General features: G+C 42.0%; 1 protein-coding gene across 6 annotated transcripts in view; it reads left to right on the forward strand.

The window, feature by feature from the left end:
• Positions 1-27,105, forward strand: part of sgcd (sarcoglycan, delta (dystrophin-associated glycoprotein)) — a 375,763-nt gene that overhangs the window by 185,534 nt on the left and 163,124 nt on the right. The window contains exon 1 of one of the 6 annotated variants that reach the window (XM_031307938.2): positions 12,236-12,574. The exons of the other annotated variants lie outside the window; for them this stretch is intronic. Within the exon in view, the coding sequence (XP_031163798.1) occupies positions 12,572-12,574 (3 nt within the window). The 5' untranslated portion in view covers positions 12,236-12,571. Of the gene's footprint in view, positions 1-12,235; positions 12,575-27,105 lie in introns of those variants that run through there. 6 annotated transcript variants of the gene reach the window in all.

Genomic DNA, 27,105 nt, shown 5'->3' on the forward strand with positions numbered 1-27,105 from the left:
CAAACACGATCTTCGTGCACACAAGTGTTTTAGCTTTAGAACTAATCCCCGCCAGAACCAAAATATCTCACGAACATTCTCGTATACTGGGCGTGAACAGGAGGCAGCATGTATACTCCACCAGTTGCTGGTAGTTGCCATGGTAACGTTAGTAGCTTAGTCTCAGAGAACCAGACGTCATGACCGTTAATATAGGCCGTTACAGACCAACCAGCCGGCCAACCGTTGGCAGAAAAGGCAGTTGGACTGATCAGTCAAAAAAGTGCCTCGGAACACACCAAAGCGACGAGACGTAATACGTCTCCATAACAGCAGGCGGCGCTAATCTGTATTGTCGCCCGGAAATGACGAACGCGTCACGTGGGTCTGGCTTCCGGATTTTGGATTTTTCAACTGGCCATTAATGGCGACTCATTCAGAATACGATCTCATATTGTACTAAAATAGTTCACCGAAACGTGTTTCTGAAAACATTTTAAGAGAGAAATAGAAATTTTAAGCAGTTGCTGAATCTGTCTTCATTTCAGATCAACAAAGGTCAGTTTAAAAGATTTTCGTCAGATTTTGAGAGGCTTAGTCACGGTCATCCCGCCTGCCCTGTCTCCGACTGAGCATGTCAAGTCGGCCAAAATGAAGGCCGACAGCTCCTCCAACGGACGACGGCACGGAACACACCGAACAGACTCGAGTCACTGACCTCGCCAGACTGTCCAACGGCCGATTATCGGCTGAGTGTGTAGCTGCCTTAACACAACCCCGCAGATTCCAAACCAAAACAGGGTCAGAAGTGTTTCGAAATGTCTGCGGTTTAGGGGCTCTGAAACACCAGAGTAGTGTGAATGCAAAGTTAAAACCTAACAAAAGATACTTGTTTTTAAACCAAAACGTAGCAATGTAAATGTAGTCTTGGTCTGACAGGAGATTTTACATTGAGAAGTTCCTCCATTCTCTTTGTAAGCGCTCTCGTTCTCGTTTGCCCTTGGTGGAGCGCGCTTGATATGTGTGTTAAGCTTTGCTAAGTGATTGCAACCCTTATTTACCCAGTCAAGATGAATAGGAAAGGCATAGCAAGGGTTTACCCAACTCACATGCAGGTCTTAAAGCTGCAGGAGTCAAAGTTATATCGCACAATGTATATGTTTTTTTTTTTTAGCGTCATCGCAATATCAACTAGCGCAAGAAACATGTCGCGGAAGACACTCAGAGATTTTTTGTATTAGTTGACAGGAAATATCAGTAGAAAACTGCGCATTAAATGTAACTGTCATTATTTTTTTTTAGTGGTGCCTTGTTATATTCAATGTTTAATTTGTTAAATAAAAGAATGCTAGATGATGTATGTATGAAATTATGTACTTTTATTTGTTTTAAGTTAAACAAGCAATTTGTTGTATTTTAGCAGAATACTGAAAGCAGCAGAAATGCAGAACTGAGAACACTTTAATATCTGTTTCTTTATCACAAGTAATATCGTTATTGCACATTGCCCTCATATCGTGCAGCCCTAAGGTTAATAAAGATTTGGAGTTTGCATGCTAATGCACTAATTTGCCTTGTCCATGACATTGCGAAGAGTAGCCCCAATCTCTACATTTTGATCAACTAACTGATTGGCTCAGAGCTGCTGGCAGTTTTCCTGTGATGCTACAATCATCATTGGAGGAAAATGACTGGAGGGAATGTGTGATAGTGAGGAGATTAATCACTTCACCAGTTTGTCTTACTACAGGGCAAACCCAACATCTTGTACTGTACAAATACAGCCAGTCCTACTTTTTACTGCTTAATTACTTTGCCTTTAGCCCGAGGAAGAAGCGTTCAGAAAAAAAAATATTAAAGCTACATTGTGTAAAAATTTCTCCCATCTAGCGGTGAAATTGTATATGACAACCAACTGCATATTACTTTCTACCCCCGCCCCCCCCCAAATTCCAAGCGTGATAAAACTTCTACAGTGGCCGTATTATTCCAAGAAGTACGACTTCGCCCGTGAGCGTTCCTTCCAGTGTAATAATAGTTTTACGTTAGTTTGGTACCATTTCATTGCTAACATCAGCTATCAGGTTCCCAAACGAATGCAAGCTAATGTTAGTAAAGTATCTTTAGTACTTTAGTACTATTGTTATTCTGTATATTGTACGAGATTAATAGTATAAGGCAATGTTTACAGCGTAGGAGAGAAGCAACGGAGGTTTGTGTTTTTAATATATTTCTCTGAGCAGTATGAACAATGTCAATAAAACTCTTAGTATCTCCATCGTTTACACGCAGCTGTTCTAGCTGTAGCTAGTCTGTGTTACAACTGCACATGACGTGAGTTGTCTGCCAGGGAAATCACGACACATATGATTACGTTTATGTTACAAGGTAGACAATCCTTTTTCATCGACGCGAGGAAAAGTATCCTAGACGTCGTTCTAGGGTTTTGCACAACCGTGCTATATTTAGCCAAGCAAGTAGCAACTATAAAACTTCAAATTTACACAAATAGGCAGAATTACCTTTTGAGAAGAACTTTGGCGTCCCTTTTTAAAATCCTTGCTCCTTATGAGCTCTTTCCATCTTGGAAAAGCCACTCCAATATTAACTTTGGTCTTTGCCTGTTGCATTGTCGTTTTAATTCTCTTTTTAACTTCCTTGGCGACTCTGTTACATGTCCTACAGAAAAGGCTTGATCCTCCATCTTCAACCGGCAGTCGCGAGTAATCTCCTCCTGGCATTAGTCACAGTGCCACTGAGTGTAAAAGCGTGAAACGCAGAGGTATGTCCCTCTTTGGCTAATGTATTTTAAAGATGGAGGCGCAACATGGTAGAATACACAGGACCGAGTCGCTCCTATGTATTCTGAATGATTTATGAAAGAACAAAGTTTTTTTGCTAAGAATCAACTCAAAAAATTACACAATGTAGGTTTAAGGACTAATTTTATTCTCTTTGTAATACTTGATTATTCAATATTATTATTTATACCATGGTCTGGGTGAATACTTGATTCTGATTGGCTGCAGGGTGTTCATAAAAAGAGATAGATAGCAACCTCTGTGATTCCCAAGATCGAAATGCGTTGATTTGAACGTATCGCTCAGCTCAACTGACAAATCCCCTATGATGACTAGACAATTAGATGAGGGAATTAATAGCAATCACGCAATGTCCCAAACTGAGGGAGTAAGCGCCGTCTCGCCCCTTGCAGAAACCATTTTATTGACTTCTTAAGGCCAGATTGTCAGCTTGTTCCATGAAGTGCCAAGCAGCGATGTTCCATGCCAAAAATGCCATTTGCCTACAGATCAATACGGCTTTTCAAACACAATATGTTCAGTTATGTGAGGGTGAAAATGTGTGAGTGTGACATTTTTCTTTTGGTAGCAGTTTTTGTGGTGTAGCTGAATATTTTACCTTAAACTGGCAGTTTATGTCACAGTATTTTGTCTGTTTCCACAGTTTGGGAGACATTTATTTCCTAACCATTATCTCATCCTCTGTGCGTCTCTCGGAGGACCCAGAATGCAATCTGTCATCCGGCAGTGACAGTCACACCCCACAAAGACGGCCTCGTTGCTTCCGACTCAATGAACCCGCGGCAGCGGTGCCAAGCGACGCTAAACGCTGCACCATTTTTCATGCCTTTTCTCGTCCCATTCTCCTCCAGCCGAGTGTTCGCTCATCAGAAGAGCAGGCCTGTCTGCCGCCTGCCAAAGCCATCATCTACATCACCGCGCTCCAATGGAAACACAACCACTGCTTTCTAAGGAAAACCCAAACGCCGGTGTATAATAGGAGCAATATGTTTCTCTTCTGTCTCTGTTCAGACAATGTGTGGTGGAATAGCCCGAGGAAGGCTGGTGTGTGAGGGGGAAAAAGCTAGTGTTTGAAACAGAACATGAGCGACTACGGGGTTCAACGTAGGGTTTTTTTCTTCACTTTTACTGTCGAGCAAGTGAAAACCAATTCTGCTTTACCAAAGTCAATTATAAGTGGACCCTATACAACAACAAAAAATTGTAAAAAAAAAAAAATTGAAAAAAAGTTTGAAAAATTCCATCAAAATCGTCAAAAAAACGTTGACAAAACCCCTGTCAAAAAGCATCAAAAACAGGCGCCCAGATAGCTCAGTAGGTAGAGCGAGCGCCCATATATAGAGGTTTACTCCTTGAAAAATTGCATCAGAAGCATAAAGAAATGTCCAAAACCCCGTGAAAAGCGTTAAGCACCAACTCCATTCTTGATTGGCCAATGGCACAAATCATTTAACAAGCATTTTCCGACGGGGGCAAGAGAACAATAACGTCATCTATGTTATATTTACTTGCCCGACGTGGCGCTTAACTTTCCCCGGGCCAATCGGGCAACCCTTATTTTTGAACCCTGAACTGATAGTGGAAATGACAATAAAACGACGCGGCTGCTTCTCCAGAGGCTTTGAAGATCTCCTTTTAGAATACAGACATACTAAAAGAGTCAAATCTCTATGCTGATTTTAAATAATTAGTCTGTTTAATTTCCCAGTGACTCTTGGTTGATGCCAGACGTGTAGGAGTGGAGTAAATGGAACGTCTTATTGGTCAACGAAGTTTGACAAAATTCTAAGTCAAAGTTAACTCAAGGTACCAGCTTTTTTGCAGAGCTTTCAACCACATCTTACAGTCTCTCCCAAATGGAAATGTTTTTATTTTTACCTTTGGCATTTTTCCTGTATTGGATAGGGTGTTACAGGGAGTTGAGTCGGGGATGTTGGAGGTAATCAAATGTTGAGCATTACATGGTTACATGGAGTAGTATAAAGTAGGTGTCTTGCCCAAGAGCAGGGTATTCCCTGGCTTTGTGGAAGACTTACGTGGCCGTATTTGGCGGAGGGTTTTTGCGTCCTCCCTCAAGAAAATGTGGCGTTTTTTAATTAAAAATATGCAATTCCCCCAATACATTTGATGTCTCATTGTGGGGTTTTGCGTCTTTGTAGCCGCATGGTGTCTCTTCTTGGTAGTTTTTGTTTTTCTTTGGAGTTCTGGCGTCTCTTTGTTGTCGGTTTGTGTCCCTTTGTGGTAGTTTTGCGTCTCTTTTCCACATCATTTTGGACCGTTATCACCATATCTGTGTCTTAAACGTTGGAAAAGCTAGAGCAGTTCATAAATTGCATAAACACTCAAAAAGCTCAAAGACAAAACTTCAACTCCAACTACAATCATTAGACATGGGAAAAGTCTTTTAGTTACTTTCGTACGAATGAAAGTAACTAAAAGACTTTTTTAGGCTTGGGTGCTGCACCTAAACCTTCCAGTGGTGGAGAAAACCTGCAAGAGGTTTAAAAAGACCTTCCTGTAACACATTCTCGCCTTGTCCGTTCTTTTCTACATTGTGACAGAGGTTGTAGGAGACAACAGGAGGTGAACATGCAGCATACGTCACGTAATGTCTGTACCCATGTACTTACAACAAATGGAGGTGTCACCATTTACAGGAAAAAAATGACGTGTGAGTCCCACCTGCTGTCAAATAATCAGTTCTTGTTATCTTCTTTTGTGACATCCCCAAAGGTGAACTCTGTGTCTCAGACTGTAACTCTGTCACTTTTAATGGAGTCTTGGTTACCAATAAGACGACCCTGCAAAAGACCCGGTGTCCGTCATGCTGGCAGGCTCTGCTCCCGGCGAGGCCACCGTCCTCGTTAGCGTCACTGTCAGCAAGCGCTGTGCTGTTCCACACACCCGCTCGCACAATGAATCGGCATTCTCTACCAGATTCCTAGCGCCCTGTCATCAACTGACCCTTCTTACCCCCCCCACACACTCAGTATAGCTTCATTTTTGTTGAGCAGGAACAGCTTCTCTTACAAGCCAACCAGATGGCGGGAGCCTGGCGGTGGCACAGTGATCATTAACCTGCCGGGCTTGTCTCTATGTGCACCTTGTCTCTTTTAATTCCACTCTCGCCTCTTTACCCCCGAATGTCAAAAAAAAAAAAAACTTCTCCAGACTCTCAAACTTTGAGGCCTTGGTGAGCTGCTGTCTTTACAGGTCACTTAGTAGGGCTGCACGATTTTGGAAAAAACTGACATTGCCATATAGTATTTTTTTCCTGTGATATATATTGCGATATGAAAAAAGACAAGGCAGCTGCTGCTTACGATACTTTTCTACAGACGGGAGGGCCTGACTTCCCATAACAAACCTTGTCGCAGTAAAGTTAGATCACATATAGTCTCTATATCCTTGACGTTCCACTTCCGGGATTGCTCCGGTGCTGCAGGAAATTCCGCCGGATGCATTTATGTCCGTTTCCTTCCGCTTTCTTTGTGTTGGAATTTTAAACTCCGGTGGATTTCTGAGGACTATTGTTGACTGCTCCTCAGATCTCTGCAGGGTAAATCCAGACAGCTAGCTAGACTAGAAATATCTACCCTATCGACATCAATCGAAAATCGACCGACTTGTTCCCGATTCTGTACAGAACACATGATAGTGAGTTTAGATTAGTTTAGATTAATCCGAGAGACTAAATCTGTTCAGATTACGGATCATCTACAGTCTGTTTGTTTATTAACATCAGCAACAGATCGCATGTGGATCATTTTGACAGCTACTCTGTCTTAATAACCACAACTGGAGACTGTGTACAAGCTGATATATGGGTCTGATAACATTTTATCAAATCAGAATCAGACCTAACAGGATGTGAGTGTTTCTGTGACTTCCTGTTCAGCATGAAGGCGGCTGTAGGGCTGGAAACTGTCGGACTTGAGCGCTGCTTTTTGTCACCGCCCTCTGCTGCCGCCGCCGCCTGCTCCCGTCCACTTTACAGGCGAGGCGCAGCTCCTCTCGAACGAGCCTGTTACTTCTACAGCTCGGATTCTGCAGCAGTGAAACGTCTTCTGTGCGCATTGTAGCTTTGCTGCTAGTGAAAATTTAATGGGAAACAGTCCAATATGTATATCTGCTTTTAAAATGGCTCCCCATCTTACTGTATGTTTACAGATTACCCAACTACACATGAGAAAGGTCATCGTATATATTTTAACGATAGAGTTGAGTCCATTCCCGGCTTGGCCCATTAAAAGGCCCCATTCACCTCTTATAAGTGTGGTACGACTGTTCGCTGAGGCGTTCATGGCAGAAACCTTATTATGATGACTTACAGAGCATTTCTGCTTAAACTGCACATCCAGGAGAAGGGCCATTGTTACTTATTAAAAATGCATGTGGAGAAACTTTACTGATGCAATCCTGTAAAATGCGTTTGTTGCACACAGCAGCGTTTTTGCAAGAATGGTTACCAGTGGCTTCTGTCGAGCTGCGATACAGCAAAAATCTCCTCTGAGCCATACAAATGACCAAAAAATCCCAGTGTTGGAGAAAATTGAAGGCGAATCACCGGGTAAGGAATACATCTAGACTATACGTGCTTTGAATGGTCCAGTTGGTGACTGACAGTTTCATTGACTGCTAGTGAGTTCAGATTGCTTCTCAGTGATTTCAGTGAGTTCACTTCCTCTGATGGAAAAAGACGTGCCTCCTGGAAAAAAGGAAGGCAAGGAAGAACCAGAGAAGGGAGCACACAGCCATGACAACTGAGAAGAAGGAAAATATAGGTTTTGTACAGTGAAATTAATAAAATAATAGATGTCGAGAATAAATACTGAGAAAGAATTATGTTGAGAATAACACTGAGAAAGTATAATAGTCAGACAACTCCTGGAAAAAGGCCTCATGTGGCTTCTGTTTCCTGTAGCTAATGCATGTAGCAACAGCCATACAAAGGGTTTAATACCACTGTATTATCCCTTGTGTCGTCTTCTCGTCGACCACGGACTTGTTGTCCTGCCGGACAAAAAAATAAATACATTTTTGGCACTTTTTTTGACGTTTTTGGCGCTTTTTTCAATGCTTTTGGCGCATTTTGTCACTTACATGCACCACTAACACCAACTTGTTAACACAACTTTTACACTTGGAATTCATGCTCAATAAACCTCTAATGGTCAATAAAGCATTCATTTGAAATTAGACCTCTATTTTTAGTTAAAAATGCTGAAATTATGAATTATTTTGACTAATAGTTGGGATCAGAGGATGTTGATGGATTATCACAGATGAGTATATGTCAACGTTTTGGTCAGGATACTGTCAGTAGTCAACTGGTCATTCATTTTTCTTGCAAAGAGCGAGGTATGGAATCTTCCATGTTTTTTGGGGGCAATTTGTTTGAAAGAAACTCAATTCTGATGCAAAAAACTTTAAAAACGAGTCAAATTTGACCCAAGGACAACAGGAGGGTTAAGTAAGACAACTTTATTGAGATATCACTTGTCGGTGGTTTAGAGAAATAGAGAAACTATAATATGATAATAACCCTGACATTGACAATAGGCCTATTCATCACCTTTTCCTCACCTCCAGGTGAGCCCGGGGCCACTCGTGACAGTTTCCCAATTGAGACTTTGTTTTCCGCCGAGGCGACTTTCCAAATGACTTATTAACAGGGATGTGAACTTGACGCGCTGAGAAGAAAACAAAAAAGCTGAGTTGACTCCTTCCTGCAAGTGCTGAAGTTTTAGAGCTGTGTCAGCAGCACTGAGGACGTTGGGAAATTAAAGAAGCATTCAGTGACAACAACAAAAAAAGTCCCCATCGATGCATTTATTCAGCATCTGTCCTTTATTAGTCAGTTAGAACATTTCTTGAATGTCATATAGTTGGACATGATAGTATATGATGAAACTAAAATCTAGTCGATACAATTCAGTTTTTTTCAAAATTCAAAAACAGAAAACGGCAGCCTGTTGGATAAAACTCCAGTCCCACAATGAGCTTTCCTTAGGATGTGCCATTTCTGTGTCTGTAGATTTAAATGCTATTGAGGAGGAGAGGGGGGGGGTGTGGCCTTGACCAACTGCCACTTTGCTCGTTTGGGCGGGCCAAATTCTCTGGGCGGGCAAAGCAGAGAAAGGGGAGGTAACCTTTCCCCTTATGATGTCATAAAGGGAAGATTCCAGATCGGCCCATCTGAGCTTTCATTTTCTCAAAGGCAGAGCAGGATACCCAGGGCTCGGTTTACACCTATCACCATTTCTAGCCACTGGGGGACCATAGGCAGGCTGGGGGAACTCATATTAATGTTAAAAAAAACCTCATAAAGTGAAATTTTCATGCCATGGGACCTTTAAGAAACAAAGAATCACACAACTTTGTGAAAGTGAAGGGGAAAAAAAAGAAAACTGGCTGTTTCTTAGATGTTTTTAGACTTGTATCAATGCTCCACCCACTGACATTTAACTGCAACAATGAGTCTTTTTTCTCTCCCCCCGACATCAGCTCTGCCTAACTGACGTGTTCTGGAACTCCAACTCCTTGCTATCTCCTCCATCTTCTTTTCAACACGTTTAAAAATCTGTCCGTGTATGAGATCTTCCGCCTCTTCACCTCCCCCGTATGTATTTGCATACATTACGTCTTCATGATGAGACGGAGCCTCATCGTGCTCCTCCTCCCTTTTACCAGAGGCCTATTAGGGATTTCCCCTTTCATTTATTGATTAATACATCATCAAATGGAGCCTCAGCCGCAGCCACGGCAAACAACAGAGATTTGTTGGCGTCTGCAGCCTTCGTCCCGGCTGCCCCCTTGAGATTCAGGACTCGCCTCGCCTGTTAGACAATGATTTCTATTATTCTTTTTTGTTATTTTCTTTTTCTTTTAGCTACCGCTGCTAGTTGAGAGAGTGGCCGCATTTCCATCGTGGCTCACAGGGAGAAGAACAGAAAAAAAATTGTTGAAATTACGTGGCTTAAAAAAACATGTTGGTTGAATTTGGTGGGGGGTCGCGGACATATCGGCAGCTTAACCTGTTTTTATGGGCACATAAGAGGATTTTTTTTTTAACCTCTTTTAGTAATAAAGCACCTTGCTTTTTGTTATCAAAGGCGCAGCGCTTGTGAAACTGCTGGATATAACATCAAAGCATGAAGTATTCCCCTACACTACAAAATCAGTCTCACCACAAACAAGCAGGCAGGGAGAATGGGATCAGTGTGGCTGTGAAGAGAGGGAGGAAGAGAGGAGAGGAGGGGAGCGGAGAGAGAAAAGAAAGTGGAGCTTTGTAGGAGAAGCTTTGTGAGGCTTTTTTCCCTCCCTCGCTTTCAGGCCGCACAACATTCAAGTGGAGGAGAGGAATTCGCATTCTTTAAATCGCTTCTGTCTCTCGGTCCTGAGCACGTGCACACACACATGCATGCTCTCACCTAGTTCAGTTCACTGAACCTTTACTGTCACGATGTTTCCAGCCAAAACACGTTGCTAAAGAAAAGGGAGTGACCGCAAAAATGTGAATGAATTAATACAGCACTCGACACTCAATTTTCATTTTCCTTAAGTGCTACGTCTGGGTTTACAGTATATTTTTGGGTTTTCTCCAGCCAAATCTTTGACGGTCCAATCAGCGAACAGAGGGAGTGGCTGAGAACGATGACGTTGAGGTTGTGCGCTAGTTTGAGTTGTAGTTCCGTAATGGCGGCGGAGAAAGATGCGAGCGAAGCCTTTCGGTCCGTTGTGGCAACGCTGCCGAATATCCAGAAGTTAAAGCCTGAGCAAGAACAATCTTTGCTGAGTTTTGTTGGTGGCCATGATGTTGTGGCCCTCCTCCCCACGGGGTTCGGGAACAGTTTCCAGCTCGCTCCGTTAGTGGTGAACGAGTTGGCTAAGGCTAACGCTAGCGATGCTAAGCCGACGTCACGACCAAACGTTAGCGATTAGTTATGGCAGATCCAGAGTGGCTCTGGGCAGATCCAATAGTTTTAAACTTCAACAGAGTACCCGCCTTCAAGGAAGTTAACACTTGTCAATGGAGAGTGGCCAGACTCTCTGTACAAATGAAATGTATCAGAGTCTGGTAGGACCAGGCTACTGAACCGGTACTTTTAAAACGATTTCTAAACCGATTCTTGAAAAACTGAAAAATGACATCAACGATGTAATATGTTTACTAGCAATTACGTGCAGTGAATGGTTAATATGCTTTTACGTCTGTTTTGGTGAGCCCAGAGGGAAAATATGGCATTTTAAAAGTAGCCTACATTTACGGTAGTTAGCTAACGGTAGACTACAGAGAAAGTGTGATATTTTTACGTCTGTTTTGGAACGGAAATATTTCAGTCCACACATTAAGTGAGACCGAAATGAGGAACCGGAGTTTGCGTTCTAATCCGGTCCGATTCCTACCGGTTGCGTAGGAACCGGTTCCATAGTGGAACCGGGTTTCAGTACCCAACCCTACTCGACGCAACTCTTTGTACTTCCAGGCTTTTTGTAGCTAAATATGTAATGTGTTGCGTTTAAATATGAATAAATTAATTAAATAATTTCCCCCTGGGATTATTAAAGTATTTCTGATTCTGAATGTGGATAATGTTAGTGATAGCGAGATGCTTGCTACAGTTAACACTTCTAATGATGAATCGGTGACAAACACGTTTTATTTCTCTGATTCAGGGCTTTGCCCTAGGCGCTCCCTCTCTTCAGTCACTCTCTAGCTCGCTCCACCTTACGTGCTCGCGGGAGAACTGGGCTTAAGCTCCGGACGCAGCACAGCGGCTCTGCAAAATAGTCTCAGGAAGGAACTTGTTTTGGTGGAACATTTGCACCCCGCAAAAGAAAACGCCACACATTAGGTCCAGTAGACTTTCTGTATGACTCTGTAATAATACACATATGGGCAGTGTTGTCCCTAGGTTTGAAAAAAATATGTTTTGGTCTCTAAAACATTAGAAAAGCTAAAGCAGATAATAAATATAGCACTCAAAAAGCTTAAAAGACAAAACTCGCTAAAGACGTCCACTGGGGACCAGCTACAATCATCAGATCTGAGACAATTCATTCAGTTAGTTTTGATGCTCACATTAACTTTCATTCATTCATTCAGGCTTGGGTGCCCAAAACGACTCTGGTTCCGCGCCTAACCCTTATAATGGTATGGAAAACCCTGCATGTTGGGGGAAAGCCATCCAAACACGCCCCACATGCGTACTTGTTCCTAAAACAGAGGAGGGCTCTGACTGCTGGAGGAAGAGGGGTCGTCATGACAACACAACACTCTCAGTCCCCGCCTCTTTAAACTTCAAACCAGAGGCCCACATGTGTCTATGGTTCTAAATTTAGGCAGGAAGGCAGGGCTACAACTCCGAGAGACAGAGGGCTGGAGCAACAAGACTGTCCATGGCAGAGCCTTCAAAACGGAGGGAAAAAAAAAGGAGAGGGAGACAGGCGGGTCACAGGAGTCCACCAAGCGTCCAGGAAACAGGGACTTGGCCAAAAGAGGCGGGGGGAGCAGTTTGTTATTGGAAAAGCTGACACGAGCGCAAGGCAGCGGGGAGGGGAGAGAAAAAGAGAGAGGTGGCTGTCTGACTTTGAGTTTTGGTCAGTGAAGGCCTCACGCAGCTCCTTAGCAGCAACTCAGTCCTATTTCTATCTGCCTGACGCACGTTGACTCTGAGCAGAGCTCACCGGGAGCTCAGAACTAGAGGGAAAGAGGGGAAGTAAAGAGAGGAATTAGGAGGAAACAGGAAAAACAGAGAAAAGAAAGCATGGTAAGTTTGTTTTCCCTGCCTTGTTGGGACTGCTCATGAAGTGTGGCTGTGGTGGGCGGGGAGGTGGGCCGAGCTTTGAGTTCTGCTACTTTATTCCTTCAAAACTTCAAAAGAAAGTGGACCAAATCAAAGCTGCGGTTCTTATTCTTAGTTTGCAGTTTGCTTGTTTGCCTCGGCAAAAGTTTTTATGTTTTTTTACCCCCCCCCCAATTTGTGCTCGTCGGCCCGGGGAAAAAAACAACAACATTGTAACCACTTTAAAAATGCAGAGCCCCCCCCCCCCGAGACTGAAGCAGTTGGAGTCATTTCTTTGTTGTGGACTTGTGAAGAAGTTAGGGAGGAAATGAAGCTCGGGAACTTTTCTTTTCCTTTCCAAAAAATGAAATTGCAAGAAAAGTGATTTCCAAGGCTGCTTGCTCTAAATCTCTCTCCCCACTCTTTTCTACAATTGTTGTGTATATAGAGAGAGGGAGGAGAAGGGTGGGTGGGCATATCAGTCCCGGCAACACATTTGGTTTCAATTACTTTGTTCCTCTGGGGAACAAGCTGCTATAAATAAGTAACAAGCAGCTGAGTGTGGACAGACTGCAGCCTACTGTCGGGGTCCGACTTTGGCTCGTGTCTCTGTGTCACTCAGTGGGTAAAATTAACTCTTTGTTTTTAAATCTGTTGGGACAAATTCATGTGTTGTCTCAAGTGAACGATGCCTACATTTTAGCACAATACTTTATATGAAATCTTAAAGGGTAACTTTAAATTTTTTTCTATTTTCCTATGTTTTGTATCTTAAGGGACTGATTGGAACAATAATCTTTGACATTGTTCCAGTAGGCTATTGAGCAACATCACTTAATAGTCCGCAAAAGTGCTCGTTTTGCCACTGACAGGCTCAGATTATTATGCTATGTTCCAGGCAACCCGTAACTCATGTTTTCACAACCTACTACCCGTGAAAGTGCCCTGGAACGGCAGTCAAACCCGCAACTTACTACTCGTGAACTCGTACCAGATGGTTGTACTCCCAGTTCCAGTTTTTGACGTCACACACAAACAACAATGGCAACCCCTGTTGATGCTGCACAGACGCCGGTGGTTAACGGTGAGAAATAGAAATAGACATAAATAGGCAACGTAAAGTAATTCCGCACAATGTAATCAAAACAATACACATACGATTGTGTACTACTACAGGTTATGTTTATTAAATTAAGCCCAAAATATGTCGCCGACTAGAAATCGCTAGTATCAGCTAGCGCTAGCTAACGTCAACATTCGGTTGCCGCTAGCTAACGCTAGCTAGAAGGGTTTGTCGTGACTTTGCCTGGAACGCTACCAAGTCGTGAGTCGTGACTTGAAGTCATAATTGACGGGCTAAAAATTGTGTCTGGAACGCAGCATTATTCTAATTGTCTGACAAGATTTTGGAAAGGATTTCTAAGGAGGTCCACCATTCTGTTAAAGCGTAAGATCCTTTTTTTTTTTTAAACATAAACATCCGCGAATTTGCGATCACTAAAGCCACCAGACTCCACGTAAATAAACATTTTAGCATCGTAAAATACACTTCATTCTGAGTCGACAGTAAAATGAATAAAATAAAATAGCCGTTATTGTTTGTTCTGGTTGAAATAAACACATAGTTTACCGATTTACAAGTGAAAAAAGAGGCCAAGTCATTAAACGCCCAAACTGTGTGGCTATGCAATGTCTGCCTGGTGCTGTCTCGTTTATGTTTTACTCCTCTGGGGTTTTCTCTGGTCACTCCCCGGAAAATCGACCTGACTTAAGACTTGAAACTAAAAACATTTGAGTCTCAAGTTAGGTCACGTCTTTAGTCTCACAGAAGTCAAGTAAACAAGTCTTAATTTTTGCGATTTGGCGAGCCCAAGTCTGAAGTCTGGAACTGGGAGGATCTCTTTGGTTTTACTACTGTTAAATTATTTACTCATTTTTACTAAGGGATTAGTGTTTGTTCAACAACATCTATGTATGCATGTTGTCTGTCTGTATGTATGTATGTTTGTAATGGTAATCTTATCTTAAGTGTATAGCTCCGGTTGAATGTTTGATTTACACAGGGAACCGTGGCTGTGCTCATTTTGGCACATCAGACTCCTTCAGCATAATCTACTGTCCATCCGTTCGATCAGTATGATCCAAACATGTCTATGTTTGCCAAGCTGTGGCTTCATACACTGCTTCTGTCTCATTCCACGTGCATAACCTGCCCAGGTCATTAGTATCAACGTGCTTTTCCTGCTCTTACAGCTTAAGCAAATCTGATTTAGGGCCATATTTTAACGATCTAAGCGCACGGCGTGAAGCGCCTGGCGCAGGTGCGTTTAGGGTGTGTCCAAATCCACTTTTGCTAGTTTGACGGCGGAAAAAAAAGGGTCCAGGCGCATGGTTCAAAAGGGTTGATCTTAGTGTCTGAATTAATTCATAGGTGTGTTTTGGGCGTAACATGCAATAAACCAATCAGAGATCATCTCCCATTCCCTTTAAAAGCCAGGCGCATTTGGACCTTGGAGCATTGCTATCATGATGGAGGATTTGCACCGTAATATTTTGTAATCTTCTGCATGTGTGTGTGCTGCTGTGCGTCCCTGTGTGTGTAACAAGCATAGTGTGTGCGCTGTGCATAAGCCTAGGCGCATTTTACTAATTTGCTGCTAAAATAACAATGAAATGCTGCGTTTATGACTTTAGACCAGGTTTTTGTTGGTCAGTGGCGCGACCACTTCCCGCTGCCTCAAGATAGCAATACTCCCAGAATGCACCTGAACACACGTCCCTGTAAGACCAGCACGCACATGGGCGCAAGTGCATTTTCTATTTAAATGACGTAGGCGCTGGACTGGTGATGTGTTTAATTAAAAAAAAAAAAAGTTTGTTCTTCCATTTGTACCTCACATAAAAAAGTAATGTACCACCGTAACATTACCTTTCCCTGCCACATCAGTTCTCGAAGGGGGTGTTTTTTCTAGTTTTGTGGAAAATTGGCATGAGTACTGTAGCGGTTTCCCTTCAAAATGAACGCGTTAATAACGAGTTAACGCAAATTTCTTTAACGTCACTACTTTTTAACCCTTGTGTTGTCTTCCCGTCAACCATGAAAAAAAAAAAAAACACTTTTGTTGTACCTATCCCATGTCACTTTTTTCAAAGTTTAGTATTTTACATTTTAGTGTTTTTTTTTCCATTGTTTTGGTCACTTTTTTCAACATGTTAATTGCTTTTTCTGACTTTTTTTCCGCTTTTTCCCAATGTTTTTGTCACTTTTTCAATGTTTTGGGTGCTTATTTTTTTGTTTGTTTGTTTGTTTTGCGTTTTTGACCGTTTTTTTCATCGTTTTTGTTGTTGTTGCTTTTCTAACGTTTTGTCGTTTGTCCCATATTTTCTGATATATATATATATATATATATATATATATATAAAAAAACTTTAAAAACGGGTCATATTTGACCCGAGGACAACATGAGGGTTAAAAAGCGCGATTAACGCCCGTACGTTCTGGAAGCTGCAGCAAAGAAACAACGGCTAGCAGAAACAAAGCTCCTTGAGCAGAAATGGATAAAGTAAAAGGGTCTTTTGAATGGCAAGTTGCGTTCCAAAGCCAGATGGTTCTCTCCACAAGATAAAACTTGTTTGCATGTACTGTCGATGTAAACAGAGTTACCACCAAAGTACGTCCAGTCTCAAGTACCACTTGAGCATTAAACATTTGAAAAAAAAAAATCCCTTTTAAAGTACGTTTAGATCAGATAAAAAAAATTGTAACTAGGACACTCGCGATTAATCGTGATTTAAAAAATGTAATCGATTGCCCTAGTTTCCAACCAAGAATTTATCTTCTGCTTCTCTAACAATAGAAACAAAGATCGACAGGAAGAGTTAAAGGAAGTCAGCAGCAACGGCAGTGTCTTACCGACAGCCAGCGGCCGTTTTTCAGTCTCTGCACTTGTTTATACATCGATCACATTTGTGTGAAGTAGCCTCTGCCACCGGCAAACTTCCCCACCATTCCCTCCCACTGTGACTCAGGCATGTGGTACAGCCCACCTGCTTCAGGACACACAGCAGCTGTCGCTCCACACACGGTTATATTGGGAAACAAGAGTCAGAGCTCCAAATATCCGCTGACCTCCCAGGGCCCCGACTCTCGGTCTCTGTCTCCTTATGGGCTTTTTACTGTCGGTTTGCATGTAGCTTCCAACTGTCTACTGTTACCTCTTACTAGTCAGGCATACACGATTTCATGTCCACCCTAAGTCCGACGGTTGTTTCCTGCTGCAAACATATGCTGATCATTATACTTCACAGTAAACAAGACGAAGGAAACGCTTATTTCACAAATAGAAAGCAAAGAGAAAAAGGGCGCCTGAGTGGCTCACCTGGTAGAGTCCGCCCCCATATATAGAGGTTCACTCCTCGATGCAGCGGCTGCGGGTTCGACTCCGACCTGCGGCCCTTTGCTGCGTGTCATTCCCCCTCTCTCTCTCCCCTTTCATGTCTTCAGCTGTCCTATAAAAATAAAGGCCTTAAATAGCCAAAAAGTAATCTTAAAAAAAAAAAAAGAAAGAAAAGAAAGTAAAGAGAAAAATAGGAACTTAAAGGGTTAAACACGAGTGTACGAGAGTACGTTGTAGAGCGCCCTCAGGTGGACAAACTACGCAACGCCAACACTCATAACATGGTTGAAGGGTGTTTCCTCCGTATTTATTTCATTTTTTAAATATTCAATTATCGGCCATTATAAATGCTGATACCGATAGTTTGGAAAATGCCGAATATCGGCCGATAATATCGGCCCGCCGGTATATCGGTCGGGCTCTAATCCCTACCAAAATTTGGCCTGGATGCTTCCACAGTTGAACTTTTTTTCCTTCAAGTTTTAGCAGCGTGGTTCTAGGGAAGGCAATGTCGGTCTGTCGGTGTGTTGGCTGGTCCACCATTTCAGTGTAAAATGTCTCAACAACTAGAGGATGGATTAGGTTAAATCATAACTGACTGGTGAAACCCTTTGACTTTTTCTCCAGTGCCACTGTGAGGTGTTTTTGCTTTACACTGTATGAAATGCTTCTCTTTCTGTTAATTAATTCCTTAAATTCCTCTGATTTGAAGTACAGAGTCATTACACACAGCCGTTCAGTGTCTTTGATTAAATCACGTACAAATGATGCCAGGCTGCTACAAAATAACCTCACACGTACTCCTCTACACACAGCAGACTGGTATGTTCTAACTCTGATGCTAAGGGAGACATCAGATTACCGGAGCTCATTAATCCTGTTATTTCCGAAATGCATTATGCAAGCACTTCTTAATAATGTAACAATACCACGAGAGATACTTTTAAAAATTCATATCGTCATTGTTACTGTTGAAAAAACAAAATGCACAATTCAAATAGGGCCTTTTAGTTTTGTTAATGTTAATTTATTTTAAACAAACTTTTTGCTTTAAGAATATTGTTAATGCTGTGTAACAACAACAAAAAGTTATAAAGCTCCTTGGTTTTACAAAAATATGCAGGCAGCAGCTGATGTACTCCAGATGTACATCAGCTTTTTCTTGTGCAATTTTTTATACGCAGCGCTTGAATTAGAGTTCTCAGTGCTCACCAGTTCACAGGACCAGAAGACTCTTGTCAAAATGAGACTGTTACTTATAACTCAGCTACTTTATCCATCCATCCATCCATCCATCTTCGTCCACTTATCCGGGGTCAGGTCGCGGGCGAGATTTAAGATGTAAACAAAGGTTTACAGTGTAAGTTTAGTCTGCAATGTGCTGGATAAGAGCTTAGATTTATCTTATGTATGTATTTGTTCCCCAAATGCTTCTGGTGTTCTTAGGCAGGCTGCTGGTTGAGCCTACTGGCTTCTTTTTTTACCTGTTCATATCATATTCAATAGGTATTACACCGGTAATGAAACCAGCATTGTATAACACACGTACCGTTTTTACTGCAGTCTGTTGTGGTGACTTCTGCCAAAAAGCAGTAAGGTTAGTCAGCTTTGTTAAGTGCACATTGTCAGTTATTTATGCACTTCATCTTTGAGTATTGTAGGCACACGATGTCTGCGGATTAGAAATAACTGACTCTGTTACAGTTTGTCCCTACAAACATCAAGCCAGAGCATCCCACACCTCTCTGCAGAGATATAAACAGCACCTTAGACTGCATGACTCTGTTCAAGGACACCGTTCATCTTCAGAACAGCTTTTAGTCAGTATGGCTGCCCATAGACAGCACTATATTTAACAGCTGGCAACATGCCTTCAGGACTCATACTTCAGTTTTCTGCACCCATAAAACCACCCGAGTCTGGAAAATTGTGAGGAATGACTCATCAGACCTTTTCTTTTTTCGTGCTACTGAGAATCCCAGCAGCATCTTTGCTTCTTGACGTGGGACCAAAATGGCGGTGTTACCACGGAGACCAGCAGTGCCAAACTGTCCTGAGGCGTTGATTGTACTTACTTTTGGTTGCTAATTGATTGATTACTACATATATTTCATAAAATGAAGTTGCATATTAAACTGGGCCTACAATAATGTTTGGGCAGCCTAACCTTTACACATACCTTTTTAGTGCATAGAATACTAAGCTATGAAAATAATAGTTGGTATGATTTTATAAATCATGTTTTTTTACGTGGTTTACGAGTTAGGATTAACTATCTGTGGATGTCTACCTTACCCATAGGCCAGTAAGCCTATCATCAGTGTTTCCTGATTTGTATTTGCTAATAATTTGTTGGATTCATGTTAAGACATTTTCATTTTTGAAAAAAACATTCAAAAGTTGCAAAAAAAGGAGTTAGACAGTGTGCAGGAGTTTCTTTGCAACTTTTGACTTACTTATCCCCCCCTCCGACACACCTGTCTCACGTTATAGATGTGCAAAGTATTGAAGTATATAAGTAAACAAAAAATAGTATACAAAAAATTAGCAATTATTTGGTGGCCCCCCCTTGCAGTAACTCTGAGGACCCCGTAGGGGCCCCCGGACCCCCTGTTGAAGATCTGTTATAGTGGATAGTGTATAGGTTTCCCAGGTTTACACCTCCAATTGGCCAGAAAAAAAATCAGTTCATGCAGCTTTAACGGAACAAGTTTTGACATTTTGGGAAAAATCTTATTTGTTTTCTTGCCTATAGTTACATGAGGAGGTTGATACCACGTACCACGTCATGTCTGGGAATGGTTCAGATCTTCTCATCTAACTCAAAAATCAGAATAATCGATTTCGCAAATTGTCACGCTGTACTTTTAAAGACAAACTTGTAAAATGTATTTTACAAACATCCCGGAGCCTTTGTGTTTAGTATTCAAAAACCTGAAATATTAACATCTGTAAAGGTACTTTATTGTCACTTACACATACATGAAGGGAAATTCATTCTCTGCATTTAACCCATCCCTCAAGGGAGCAGTGGCAGCCAATCACAGCCCCCGGGGACCAAGCTGGTGCCTTGATCAAAGGCACTGACTGGAGAACCTAGTACATGTTTTTTGATGGTGGGGGGAAACCGGAGCAAACCCACACAAACATGGGGAGAACCTACAAACTCCACACGGAAAGGCCCGGAACGACCTGGATTCGAACCCAGAACCTTCTTGCTGCGAGGCCACAGTGCTAACCATTGGGCCACCATGCTTATAGTGTACTGCTGTGTACTCTCTTCTTTCTCTCCTTCTTTACTAGCGCAGTGATGGTTGGCAAACAGCACATACATCTGCTCTTGAAAACATTGCTCTATAGAGCCACTTGTGTTCAAAAGCCCACAGGGTCATCTCGCTGGTTGTGATCTTTCACTATATATAGCAATGTGTCCTTTTTTGTTGCACATCACCACAGTTTTTCCACTCTTTCCTTCACCCCATTAGATAAGTTAGCATTTTTTGCCTGTTTTTAAACCTTACATATTCATTGGAGGTGATTGGTTTAGATTTGAGTCATACTGCCATCCAATATAACAACTGTGGGGATTTATTTTACAGATACAGTCGTCTTCCATGCAGCGTTTCTGTTATTTTCCCCACCCTCCTGCTGGCAGATGGATAGATAGAGCTGCGGGGAGGGGGGGGGGGTGATCCACCTCTAAAAAATGAGAGGTGGATGAGTGAGGAGAGGAGGCGAAAAGTGATGCAGGGAAAGGAGAAAAGAGGAGATGGGGGATTTGCTGAGTGAGTGATGATTTGAGGATTAGACTTTGGAGCAGGAATCGAGTTGTGTCGAGCCAGCCTCTTCCCACATCCGCTTGGCATGGTTGCTGCAAAGTCATTTCCATGGAAATTATGACCCCTTGTTTGTGGCCATTTCGCTGCAGGGTAAATAGCGCCTAAACCCCTCGAAAGCAGAGTGAATTTAAAAAAAAACAACAGGCACAGTGAAAATAATAGTTGGTAACAATTATAATTGTCATATACTATATCTATGTGGTTGTTTTTTGTCACTGATTAATGTGCGCTTTCTGTAAAACTGATTGGACACCTTGGGGTCCATCCATCACAGTATTTTTTTTATACTTTGAAGTGAGAACCAGCCATCAGGCAGGTCAATTAGGAGGGATAGTTCCTATTCTCTGTGACGGACTGGCAGAGCCCGCTGTCTTTTCACATCATTACAGCCTCCTCAGACCTCGGCCAAACGGAGACAAATATAATTAGACTTCCCTTCGTCAATCAGTGGGTCTCGTTTTAAACAGACAGCGTGCCTGTAACAAACAATACACAAAAAAGAAGCAAATCAATACTGAAAGTTGGAAACTTAAGTTTTTACTTTTTCTTACTGCCTCCCCCAAACGCCATTCGTCATTCTAGTGTTGAGTGTGTTTCATTTCATTTCCTCGGCTTTATTTTCAGAGAAATAGCTTTTTTATCACCTCGCTGATTGTGCACAGTGTGAGTTCTGTGATTGGAAACACACATTTGAAACGTAAAAATCATGTATTTAATAAAACAAAAATATCCCTTAAAGGTCCTATGACATGCTGCTTTTTGGATGCTTTTATATAGACCTCAGTGGTCCCCTAATACTGTATCTGAAGTCTCTTTTATATAGACCTTAGTGGTCCCCTAATACTGTATCTGAAGTCTCTTTTATATAGACCTTAGTGGTCCCCTAATACTGTATCTGAAGTCTCTTTTATATAGACCTTAGTGGTCCCCTAATACTGTATCTGAAGTCTCTTTTATATAGGCCTTAGTGGTCCCTTAATACTGTATCTGAAGTCTCTTTTATATAGGCCTTAGTGGTCCCCTAATACTGTATCTGAAGTCTCTTTCCTGAAAATCAGCCTTGGTGCAGAATTGCAGCCACTAGAGCCAGTCCCACAATGAGCTTTCCTTAGGATGTGCCATTTCTGTGTCTGTAGCTTTAAATGCTGTTGAGGAGGAGAGAGGGGGGGGCAAGGTGGAGGGTGGGGGTGTGGCCTTGACCAACTGCCATGCTTTGCTCATTTGCAAGCCATGATGTCTCTCTCTTTCTCTCATGGGTGGGCCAAATTCTCTGGGTGGGCAAAGCAGAGAAAGGGGAGGTAACCTTTCCCCTTATGACGTCATAAAGGGAAGATTCCAGATCAGCCCATCTGAGCTTTCATTTTCTCAAAGGCAGAGCAGGATACCCAGGGCTCGGTTTACACCTATCACCATTTCTAGCCACTGGGGAACCATAGACAGGCTGGGGGAACTCATATTAATGTTAAAAAACCTCACAAAGTGACATTTTCAGACCTTTAAAGGCCTCCATCAGCCTCTCCAATCCTCACAATTGAGATGTAATGTATGCAAACAACTTCTCGTATCCTTATTTATTTATTTTTTTGACTCTCCCGACAAAATTGTTAACTCAGCAGAAAAGCTCTGATTGGTTGCCGCACCAAGATAAATATGTGTTGGATGGAAATGGGCTCGTACTGCTGGTTTTAATGGTAATTGATGGTGTTGCTCGCAGGGCTTACGCAACAACTTCACTCCAGTTACGGAAAATATCCTAGTTTTAGGTAAAAAAAAAAAGTGAACACACCCTTTCTTGTGTTTGAAATCACTGCTGGGGTCCGTTTCAGAAAGCAGGTTTAGTGAAAACTCTGAGTTTGTTAACCCTGAGGTGAGGGAAACTCTGGGTTTTCTGTTTCAGAAAGAGAGGTTAATCAAAGCTGAGAGAGAGGGGTAACTCCAGCCCGTTTCAGAAAGAGAGGGAACTTAACCTCAGGATCTGTTACTATGGTAACTGAGCCTGTGAACCTAACCTGGTCGGGAGCAGGTTTTCTTCAAGAAACCTCCAGTTTGTCTCAGTCTCCTCCCTCTGACGCAGCGCACATTCATTTCCTCATTCATTCATTCATTCAGTCTGTGTCAGTCGCATTTCAGCGCAGTTTATCGACGATCCCGTTGATGAAAAAGCTGTATTACTTCACAGAGAGTTTACGTCGGGAGATGATAATGAGTCCCGACAAGATGTATTTTCATTTCCACATAACCGATTTGAGAGGTATTTTCTTCACAGTCGATCAGATATGTAGATACCTTATCCATCGTCATATAACTAACGTCACCCATCGTGGACATGCTTTTACATCGCAGCAGATTCTTTGTGTCACATTACATTATTTGCAAACTGCAGTTTTGATGCAGATCATATTAGTAAAGCAACTGTAAGCGGGGCCGTCAGAAGAGTGAGACTCGCTCTGAAATGATTTTTTTTAAATGTTTTTGTATTGTTCCCTGGACACAAACCAGTGAGAGCCATTAAAAAGAATTAAATGATTATAAATGATATTTCTGTTAATGATCATGGTGCTGCAGGCTCAGAATGGGATTAGTTTAATTTTTCGCCCACAGGATTCCACCCAAATGAAATTATAGGTGTAATACCATTCCAGTTATACCAGTAATATTATAGGTTACCTGTGATTAAATATGAAATGAATACACTATATTAGAGCTTATGCATTGACTCGAGCAGCAACGTTCTCCCACACCAATTCTCTCTCTTTTACAGCAGCCGCTGTGTTGCTTTTTTTTAACGAAATACATGTTCAAACTCGCTGTATGTGCGCATGAGTATTTCCGCCGACCAGTTTGTTTGTGGTTGTTGCCATGGTGAATCGTAGTATCATGCTGCCTTTTTATTGTGGTGGTGCACTCTGAGTCAACCTACTCTGAGTTGATTGAACCAACTCAAATCAGCTGTTCTGGAACCGAAAACTCAGAGTTTCCCATCTCAGGGTAAATCTACTCAGAGTTCAGGTTTAGACTCAGTTTGTTCAACCTGCTTCCTGATACGGACCCCTGGCGTTTCCAGCATTTAACCCAGACCACAGTGTTCCAGCTTCAAGGTTACGGTTTCTTTGTTTCTCCACTTGTCTCCGGAACAAACCGATTTCTCTTTCTCTCCTCTACCTCTATCTCTATATCTCCCTCTTTGTCTCTTTCATTTCGTCTCGTGGTTTCTCCTCCCATGGGCACCCGCTCTCTCCTCTCCATCCCGTTTGAGTTTCATTTATTTATTTCATTCTGCAAGTTCTTTCTCTCTCTGTTTATCTCTCTCTGTCTCTTCCACTTTTGTCTCTCATATCTCTGTTTTTCCCTCTCTGTATACTTATCCGTCCTTTTCTTTTCTATTTTTATTTATTTTTATACTCCGTCACATCCCTGCGAGAGTACAGCATGACCGATTGGCACTTACCATAAAAATTGCTGTTCTAAATAGTCCCAGACTCCCAAACAACGCAGGGCCTTGCATATCAATGAGTGTTCAGTATGCCTCAGAGAAATTGGACAACTGCAGCCGAGCACCTATAATAATGATGCTGTGGATGAGCGCAGTGTGCGGTAAATACCACAGATGTTTACTGGAAACCACGTTTAAAGTGCAGAGGAGTCAAAGCCGCCATCAGTCAGCTCGTGGGTTGAATAAAATGAATGAAAAGAGGTTCAGTCCAAAATGAAATTGTATAGACATCACGAATGTTGACCTATTTTGAGCTCCAAACGAGTTTTATTGTATTCCCAGTCCCTTTAGTCAACACATTCTCACTCCCAGAGCGTCAAAAAGAGAGCCTTGGTCAGGTGTCTTTGGCGTTTGTTACTGACGCAAAAAGTCTCCTTTAGAGTCTAGCTCTTTGGCGTCATATTTAGACGCGCTTGGTCAGGACTCTTAGCGTCACTTTTTGACGCACGTTTAACTGACATGCGGCACAGAAACGGGACAGTTAGTTTTAGGAAAAGATGGTGGGTGGGGTTTACAAAATATATGTTTCAGTGACATGCGGGACAAGAACGGGACTTTCACCCTGGTCTCCTTGGTGAAAGTCCTGTGTTGTTTGACCCATCCATTCTCTCCGCTTATTGGTCAGATGTGTCTGGGGCCGGAGCAAGAAAGTGAACACAGGAAGAAGTTCCTGTGTTCTGGACTAGTGCATATTTCCATGGTCAAACCAGCTCTTTTCATTTAAATAATCAGACATTATTTCGCGAGCGACGTTTACGTCTGCTCTGCCCACCGAGACTTCCCTCTGCTGTGCTGGCGTCTGCCTCCACATTTAGCAGCGGCTGGTTTGACCACGGAAATGCGAGTTTGACTATTTCTGTGAGAGAAACGCTGCGAGCTGCTACAGTTTGCTGCTCTGCTGCATCGGAGATTGCTGAGCACACCTGACTACAGGAGCCGTTTAGCTCAGACTTGCGGAGTATGTACAGTTGGTGCGGTTCGAGGTCAGATCACGTTCTCACCACAAACTAACCGCTCCAGAGTTGGCTTGAAAGCGTACCGAGAACACCTCATCAAGGAGGTCCCAGTACGCTTGTTTGGTCCGCTTTTGGTACGGATACAAGTGCAATTGCTGCGGTCAAACCTTCCCAAATAAACCGCACCGAGGGGGAAAATGAATTCTAGTGCGATTCAACCAAATAAGGCAGATGTGAAAGCCCCCCGAAACACCTCCCATCCATGTGTGTGAGATTAACAAGACAGGAAGGATAACAGATCAGGTAACACATTTCCAGTCTCTGGGTGTAAAGATTGACTAAATCCTCTCCCACTCATCTTTTTCAAACCACATTTTCCCTCCTGAGCTTCAAAGTAAGCAGGCAAATGCTCACCCTACCAACCCCATTTCAAAGTGCCATAACCATCGAACCTGGTTTCATCGAACAGTTAAAAATAAACTGAAACTTCAGATGACGGTCACCCAGGGAGGTCAGATGTCCAGACAGCTTCAGTACCACGCCATCTTAAGATCCTGATGGACCCTTCGTACATCTCCTATCCTATATCCAGGGCCCAGTTTTTCAAAAGTAATCCAGTGGGATTTCGGATCACGGATTGGATCAAATCTTCAAATAGGTTTTTCAAAAGCAAAAGAGGGATTCTGAACTAATCCGATCTTACATTTGATCTGGATCAAACCTGCCCTTTGGATTTTTCAAAACTTTGAACTCGGTTTGGGATCTATTTGATCCAAAAAAACAGGATTATCCTGATTGCATCAGAAGGGTGGATTCAGTTGTGATTTTTCGAACCAAATATTTTTTTTTTTTAAGTGAATGATCACAAAATCAATGTTTACTGATGATATATACATTTCTTCATATTTGAAGCATATGTGAAGCATGTCACATCTAATGAGGTATGGTAAACAAAAAAAAACAAAAAAAATAACAAAATAAAGAATGTAAAATGTTTCTGTTTATTAAATTTTTTCTGTTTCTTAAAATTAAAACAAACAATGGCTATTTGTTGCCACCGGTATTTTGCCTGCCTGTTGTTGTTCTGCTAATTTAAGGCTCTGGTGATCCAATCCAATGTTCCTTTAAAAAACTGGCATAAAAGTAAGATGGATCAGGTTGGATAGCAAAATATGGGATTTCCAAATCCGTATCAATTTGATCCAGATTACATTTTTTGAAACACTGGGCCCAGGCCCTTGAAGTCAAAGACTCAAACTCTGCACATATTTTGTTCTTGGTTAAAATATTTATCCAACCTAATTTATTTAGTCTTTCTTTTATTGTTCATTTTTTTATTTCAAACTTCAGCTTTCATTGCAAAGCACCTTATTTCCTTTATTATGTACTGAATTCCTCCTGCAGAGTCAGCGAGTTCCTTTTTTGTGCTCACTTGTGCTGAAAACCAAAGGACTCGGGTCACTCTGAGGCACTTTGGATGAAAGTGCCCTTCAAATATAAAAATAAATGAAATGTTTAAACTTATAGGACAATCCTGGTCTACTACAACTTGAGTCTTATTTTTATATATTTGGCTGTCATTTGTATTGGTTATAAATGAAATCTTTAATGCACCAGTCACAGGGACAGTTGATATCGGTTGATGCTTCCCAAGCGTCACCTCGGACTCTTTCTTCAATTTATGAATTGAGGACTGTAAGAATACGTCTTTATCATATTACCAAAACCTGATTGACAAACATTAATCCTGCAACATGGCATCATGACTTTGCGTAAACATACACGTCACTTTCCTAAAGCCAAATGGCGTGCTATCTGTACGCATTTCAGC

This window comes from Sander lucioperca, chromosome 13 (assembly GCF_008315115.2).
Source record: "Sander lucioperca isolate FBNREF2018 chromosome 13, SLUC_FBN_1.2, whole genome shotgun sequence".
NCBI lineage: Eukaryota > Metazoa > Chordata > Actinopteri > Perciformes > Percidae > Sander > Sander lucioperca.